The sequence below is a fragment of the Saprolegnia parasitica genome, assembly GCF_000151545.1.
Source record: "Saprolegnia parasitica CBS 223.65 unplaced genomic scaffold supercont2.77, whole genome shotgun sequence".
NCBI classification, from domain to species: domain Eukaryota; phylum Oomycota; class Saprolegniomycetes; order Saprolegniales; family Saprolegniaceae; genus Saprolegnia; species Saprolegnia parasitica.
Window position 1 is genome coordinate 54,729 of NW_012156471.1, and position 7,415 is coordinate 62,143.

Below are 7,415 nucleotides of genomic sequence, written 5' to 3' on the forward strand. Positions count from 1 at the left end.
ACCAGCTCGATGGGGGCGTGGATTGCATCTGCGAAAGACGCGTCGACGACAATCATTCGCAACATCCAGACCGACCACCCCAACGCTGTCGTCCGCGTCGGCTTTGTTGGGTACCGCGACTATATCAACGGCAACGACCGCATCGCATCGATTCCGCTCACGACCAACACGGCGGACGTCCACGGTTTTATCAGCCAGCTCCGTGCACGCGGCGGGTGCGGCAACTTTGCCGACGTTCCTGGCGGCCTCGCCGAGGCCCTCGAGATGCGCTGGGAGGCCGACGCCAAAGTCATCATCTTGGTTGGTGACGCGCCGTGCCACGGCCAAGAGTTCCACGACCGCTACAACGGCACAATGCACCCGTCGACGCCGTGCATTCGCGAGCAAATGCGCACGATGGCGCGCACAGGCATTGATTTCCGGTTCCTCGAGATCGTGCCGGCCAACACGGCCAAAATGGTCGCGATTCTCCAGGCCGAGTACGCGTCGACGCTCGCCGACGACGGCTTGGCGCGGTCGTTTGCGTCCGTGTCGCTCTCAGCGGTCGGTGACGAGATCAAGTTTGGCGACGTCGTGCGCCAGATCAGCAGCGATTCGCTGAGAGCGAGCAAGTCGCGAAGCGTCATTACCAGCGTCAAAGCCGTCACCACGCACCCGCGTCTGTCGTCGTTGGACAAGGTGGGCGAAGAGGATGACGATGACCTCGGAAACGACGACGATGATGACGACGAAAAACTTCTGGAACCGGCGTCGGCGGCCAAGGACACGCCGGTGGCCGTGCAGTGGACGCCGCCAACGACGACGACGGCGCTCAACTGGAGTGACGTCGAAGCGTGTCCCGAGATCAGCGCCGTGCGTCACTGCAAGTACATCAAGCGAGAGTGCAGCGACATGGCAAAGCCCCAGACGATCACGACGTCGCAGGCGACGACGATCAAATTCATGCCGACACCATTCGCCAAGGGCACGATGCGCACGGCGCATGGCATGATCGACTGCAAGTTCGACCTCCGGCTCGTGGCCAAGTTTTACTTTGGCACCACCGCCGCCATGGACTACCACGTTCGGACAGACGTCGAGATGACTGCCATCGCGAGACGGCTCGCGATGGAGTTTTCCAAGTCGCCGCACGCGGGTGCCGGCGTCGATTTCATTATGACGTGCTGGTACGAAGTCAAGGGGCGGCCACTGTTCACAGCCGAGCCCCACATTTCTGGTGAGTACCACAAGTACAACAGCAACGGCGGGTGGGTTCAAACCCCTATGAACGATCATGTCGCAACTGCCCAAGCGTTCAGTCATTTTACCCATGTCCACACGCTCGGGAAGCTCATGGTCGTCGACTTGCAAGGCGTCGGCTCCATCTACACGGACCCGCAGCTCCATACACTGAATGGGAATGCATATGGCCACGGCAACTTGGGCGTAGCTGGTATGCTGAGCTTCCTTGAGACGCACCGATGCAATCACATTTGCCGTGCGCTGCAACTGCCGCTATGCAATGACAGCGACGTGTCACCGGCCACGACGGCGAGAGACGACCAGACCATGACGCGCAGCTGCTCGCTCTGCGGCACCATCTACACGATGCTGCACTCGGCCTTTGTCGCCGAGCTTGCTGCCTACGCGGAGCTTCTCTGCGCGACGTGCACACTCAAGTTTGAGACGTCGATGGTCGCCAAGCCGTGCGTGACGTGCAACAAATCCAGAGAGTACTCGCAGTTCTGGTACGACATGAAGGGCCTGGAGACGCCAAAGTATTGCAAGGCGTGCAAGGTCAGCGGTCCCAAAAAACAAAAGACACCACTGGGGCCGCACGGTATCGTCATGAAGGGGATCGCGCTGGCTGCCGATACGGACGGTTGGGCGCCTCTGACCAAGCTTGGGGCTTCGCTCAAGGCAGTGGACCAAACCTTTGATGCCAAGGCGCACGCGTCCGGGCTCCTCGACCTCTTGCGCACCTTTCGCAACATTGAGGTGCGCGAAAACACTGAGCATTCTGGCTCGTACTCGGCGCGTATTTTGAAGAAACGACCACTGAAGTAAACATGTACTCGGTGAGGTAGGTTGTTGCTGCGTACTAGTACAGCTGTACATCCGTAGGAGCATGAACAGCGAAACGTGCCGCCACTCTGGCACGTCGCTCAATCTGGCGAGTGTTAGTCGGCACATGTCATTGCGACAAGGGTCTTCAAAACGCGCATAATAGAGAGATTTCGTGACACCTAGCGCGTACTCAATTTCTGCCGTGGTGCCGTTGGTGAAGCGCACTTCGCCATAGTCGTAGTACGTCCCGTTGTCGCCGCCGTCCGCTCTTCGAACTCCTTCTCTCTGTCGTGGAGCAGTCTTTGGGCTTGCACCTCCAACTCGACTCGATCAATGACGCCGAAGCAATCCTTCGATCTCCGCGTTGCAATGGCTACTTTGATGCGTCTCTCTCGATTATAATGGCTTCACATGATGCGATGGCTCTGGACGTGGTAGAAGGACCATTGCGTTTACGTTGGGCGTCAACACGCTGCGAGCTCCATCGATGATCTGCCAAGACAGACGCTGACAGCGACAATCTCCTGTGCCCATGTGAGGAGTGCAGACGTTGTGACCTCGTGCTGACGACGTGTCCGGATTTTGTCCGGATACCATTAGCAGGTGCCATTCCAAAAGGGCTGCCACAATGAGCCACGTCATCGCCGGCGCAGGAGCACGCAAAACATCTTGCGGCATCGAGCTCGATAACTCTGGATCACAAATGCGATTCATCATAACATTCATATAAACGACAAGCTGGACGTCATCGGAGATGACGCCTGCGGGCTCGTGCTTCCGGCGCCGATGGAAGGACAACGCGAACGCGACATTACGACCACGGCGACCAAGCACAAGCAACGAGCAGCGACGGTCCGTATGCTCATGGCTGGCACGCGTGGCGCGGCTCTCCTGGACACGACGGGGCAAGCCACGACTCATGGCGGCGATGCGCGTAGTTTGTCTGCAAGAAGAGCGACAGGACAGGCGCGCCACCTCGGACGGATGACGAGGTCGCGTGCATCCTGCTGTCGGTCGTACGCAGCATGATGACGACCTTGATGACCGTCACGACGTATGCGCAGCGAGGACGCTGGATCTTCACCGACTCAGATACAGTGGACGCGATGAGTTGGTCATACTACAGTTAGCCTTGTCGTTGCTAACCCGCCACGCCACTCACAATGGCTAGCGGTCAATCGAGTTGTCTGTTGGCCACTCGAGCGTTGTACAAGATTTCACGCGGAGAAGGACACGAGACGAGCGAGGAGCGGTGCGATCAGTCTGTGCACCCCAGAAAACGGCGACATCACCCAATACATCGAAGACAAACTTACGGGCCACGTCGCAAAGTACTATTAGTAGTTGACCGCCGAGCTCTGAGACAAAGCGATGCGGACCACGACGCCTCGCCCCCTGCGCTAAGCTCCGAACGTAGAAACAAAGCAACGCATTTCGTCAAATGCACTTGTTTCTCGTTATAAGCATACGAGTACAGTTTACGACCGCGTCCGGAGCCGGGCGAAATAGACGGCAGGGTTGCCGCTGTCTCGAATCTCGATCGCAGGGTGGAGGCGCAAGAGCTCCTTGAGCCCGGACGCGTGCTCCTTGACGGCAAACGTGGGCGCGATCCGCTTCAGGACTTGGCCGATCGTGGTTGCGGGGGCCCACCCATCGGGTTGCGAGGCTTGGATGACAGCGTTTCGCACGATCTTGTGCCACGTCGGACGCTTTGGCGCCGATGGCGCCTTGGTGCTCTTCTTGGTGGCTTTGCATTGCCGGCAGAGCTTTGGCAGCTCCATGCCCTTCATCTTGTACCAGTACAGCGAGTAGCTTTTGGTCGTGCCGCAGACGGTGCACGGGACAGGCGTCAAGGACTTTTTGACTTCGAGCGAGCAAGGGGTGCAGTTGATCTCCGAGTACTTGGCGAGCTCCGCGACAAAGCCCGAGTGGAGCAGCGTAAAGATGGACCCACAGAGGGGGCAGCTGCACGTCATGGTTTGGTCCGGGTGCGGCGTATGCTCGGTCTCGTCGACGGGCGGCAGCGTGCTCTTGTCGTATGGCGTCAGGCGAAGCGCATTGCAGATACGGTTGCACTTGTGGTTGGCGAGAAATTTTTGGATGCCGACCATCCCCAAGTTGCCTTGGCCGTACTTGGTCGTGTCAAGGGCGTGGATTTGCGGGTCTGTGAAGATTGAGCCGACGCCTTGCAGATCCACAATCAGGAGCTTCCCAAGCGTCTGCTGAAACGTAAAGTGGCTGAACGCTTGGGCCGTCAGCACTTGCACGTTCGATTCGTCGCGGCCCATGTCTTCGGACCACCCATCGTTGTTGTTGTACTTGAGGTACTCGCCAGAAATGTAGGGCTCGGCCGTGAACAGCGGCCGGCCCTTGACTTCGTACCAGCACGTCGAGATAAAATCGACGCCAACACCCGCGTGCGGCGACTTGGAAAACTCCATCGCGAGCCGCTTCGCGACAGCGTGCATCTCGACGTCGTTTTGGATTTTGTAGTCCATCGCGGCGGCGGTGCCAAAGTAGCACTTGGCCGCAAGCCGGAGGTTGTTGAACTTGCAGTCGATCATTCCATGCGCCGTGCGCATCGCACCCTTGGCGAACGGTGTCGGCATGAACTTGATCGTCGTCGCCTGCGACGTAGTTGTCGTCTGCGGCTTCGCCAAGTTGTTGCACTCGGGGCGAATGAACATACAGTAGCGAGTCGCGCTGATCTCGGGACACGCTTCGACGTCACTCCAGTTGAGCGGCGTCGTCGTCGTTGGCGGCGTCCACTGCACAACGTCTGGCGACGCTTTGGCTGCCACCGCCTCTTTGGCATCTTTGTCATCGTCGTCGTCGTCGTCGTCATCGTCGTCCTCGCCAATCTTGATCAACGTCGACGTATGTGGCTCACGCACAGCGACGGCCTTGACGCTGGCAATGGCGCTTCGCGACTTGCTCGCCTTCAGCGAATCGCTGCTGATCTGGCGCACGACGTCGCCAAATTTAAGCACATCGCCAGACTCGGAGAGCGACACGGACGCAAACGACCGCGCCAAGCCGTCGTCGGCGAGCGTCGACGCGTACTCGGCCTGTAGAATCGCGACCATTTTGGCCGTGTTGGCCGGCACGATCTCGAGGAACCGGAAATCAATGCCTGTGCGCGCCATCGTGCGCATTTGCTCGCGAATGCACGGCGTCGACGGGTGCATTGTGCCGTTGTAGCGGTCGTGGAACTCTTGGCCGTGGCACGGCGCGTCACCAACCAAGATGATGACTTTGGCGTCGGCCTCCCAGCGCATCTCGAGGGCCTCGGCGAGGCCGCCAGGAACGTCGGCAAAGTTGCCGCACCCGCCGCGTGCACGGAGCTGGCTGATAAAACCGTGGACGTCCGCCGTGTTGGTCGTGAGCGGAATCGATGCGATGCGGTCGTTGCCGTTGATATAGTCGCGGTACCCAACAAAGCCGACGCGGACGACAGCGTTGGGGTGGTCGGTCTGGATGTTGCGAATGATTGTCGTCGACGCGTCTTTCGCAGATGCAATCCACGCCCCCATCGAGCTGGTACAGTCCATGACGATGACGACGTCCAACCGGTTGGCTTGGTCGTACTTGGCGGCCATCTCAGCGCGAATCGTGTCGAGGGTCGAGCGCATGTTGTCTTGAAGCGACGCAAAGGCAGCGACGTCGCGCGCCCGAGCTTCTTGCGCCTTGGTGTCGATGACGTGGCGCCGCGAGCAGCGGTCGTTCCACTTGCAGCCGCCCGGCGAGTTGAAGAAGAAACAAATTTGGTCTGCCTTGTCACTGGGCTTGGCACCTGGTCGCACCGTGTGAGGCTTGGGCGGGGTCGTTGCCTGTGGAGGTGTTGTCGCCTGGGGCGGCGTCGTTGGTCTGTTGGTCCGTGGCTTGGGACCCGACGGTTTTGGCTTGTCGTGGCGGGTTTTGGGACCCTTCTTGTCGTCGTGGCTGCCATGGTTGGCCTTTGCCGCGTGACGTGGCGGGTCGCCAGCAGAAGCAGCTGCGTGGACGACGAATTGAGCGCCGGGCTGCATCGGGTGGACACCCACGCTCGATGGCGCTGGCACTTGCGGCGCGTAAGTACCCGGTGCCACGCCGTAGGCGTAACCGGCTGGAGCTGGGGCGCCAGAAGGCGCCGCGTTGCTGCTGTTTAGCTGTGCGAGTAGCTGCGATGCAAATTCGTAGTTTTCTTGTGCCACGCATTGCTGGATGAGCGTCTCGAGAGATTGCTTCTGCGTTTGTTGTGGGACGGGTGGCGCGGCGGCCGGTGTCGACACCGGCATGGGGGGTGGCATCGACGGGATGAGCGGAGATCGGTATCCTGCGTGTGCGCCGTGGGACGCCGGGTCTACTGAGAGGAATGTCAGCGATTCCATTGACTGTGAATATAGATGGGGCGCAGTCACCTCTTGCATGGGCGCTTTGCGGGGCTGCGGTCTTGTTGTCCAAGGTTGCGTTCAGCCGAGATAACGTGTCTTCCGTGCACTGAGCTGCCGGTGGTCTTTGACCGGTTGGCGGTTGAAATGAGGAGGTCGTCAGGGGCGCATCCGGTCCAGTGCCCCACCTCGACTGAAGCCGCTGGAGCGTGTCCGGGTCGTCTGCAGTCGTTGCATATTGGGACGCGGCCGCAGAAGCGCCATACGGATTAGGCGTCGCACTCGTCGCGTTGCCGCCGAACGAAGCAGTTGCGTGGTCGTTGCTTGGCACGGCGGGGCGTAGGGCATTTGGCGCGGCGGAGTGCTCGGGACTCGGCGTCGTTGGCGATTGGTTCTCGCGTTCTTGCTTGGAGCGCAAGCGACCGAGGGCCTGGAAGAGGTTGCTGGCCATCTTGCAAATCCAAGAATATGACGATGCGAGGCACAGCGTGTGGGAAGAAACGGCTGCAACGGGTAATTAGAGGGCTTGAACCGGAGCCCAAGGTCGCTGCACAAAAGGTTCGCATTCAACCACCACTCTTTGTTCCTGAAAGCGGTTGAAACAGACCAGCACGTCGCGCAATGCAACAAACTGTCATCGCCGCATCGGTGATTGCGGTGCCGACAGGTGGAAGCGCGGTCAGTCGTATATTTACATCGCCATGGCTTTTGGGGACTGCAAGGACCTCGGAAAATGCGCGCGCCGCTCGACCTGTGCGTGGAACCATCCCAACGTGGCCAAATGTACCGACGACGACGCCTGTCGACGACGCGTGTGCAAGCTAAACCACTCGAAAATCCGCTGCGTGAGCGTCGCAAAAGGCCAAGCGTGCTCGAAAGGCCGCACGTGTACGTTCTTCCACCACGAGGCAAGCTATGCGCCAATGAGCAGCAAGCGCGCCTTCATTTGGACATCACTACTCGTCGTCTACACAATCATCATTTACAACGGTCCCAGTC

General features: G+C 59.6%; 2 protein-coding genes across 2 annotated transcripts; one reads left to right on the top strand and one right to left on the bottom strand.

The window, feature by feature from the left end:
- Positions 1-9: 9 nt before the first annotated feature.
- Positions 10-2,046, top strand: SPRG_21115 (hypothetical protein; the record flags this gene model as incomplete). Its single annotated transcript, XM_012351277.1, has 1 exon — positions 10-2,046. The coding sequence occupies one exon, from the start codon at positions 10-12 to the stop codon at positions 2,044-2,046; it is 2,037 nt and encodes a 678-aa protein (XP_012206667.1).
- A 1,478-nt stretch (positions 2,047-3,524) lies between these two features.
- On the bottom strand, positions 3,525-5,645 carry SPRG_21116 (hypothetical protein; the record flags this gene model as incomplete). The annotated part of the gene is made up of 2 exons (XM_012351278.1): positions 3,525-3,659; positions 3,735-5,645. 2 exons carry the CDS (start codon positions 5,643-5,645, stop codon positions 3,525-3,527), a joined length of 2,046 nt encoding a protein of 681 aa, XP_012206668.1.
- Between the last annotated feature and the right edge of the window lie 1,770 nt (positions 5,646-7,415).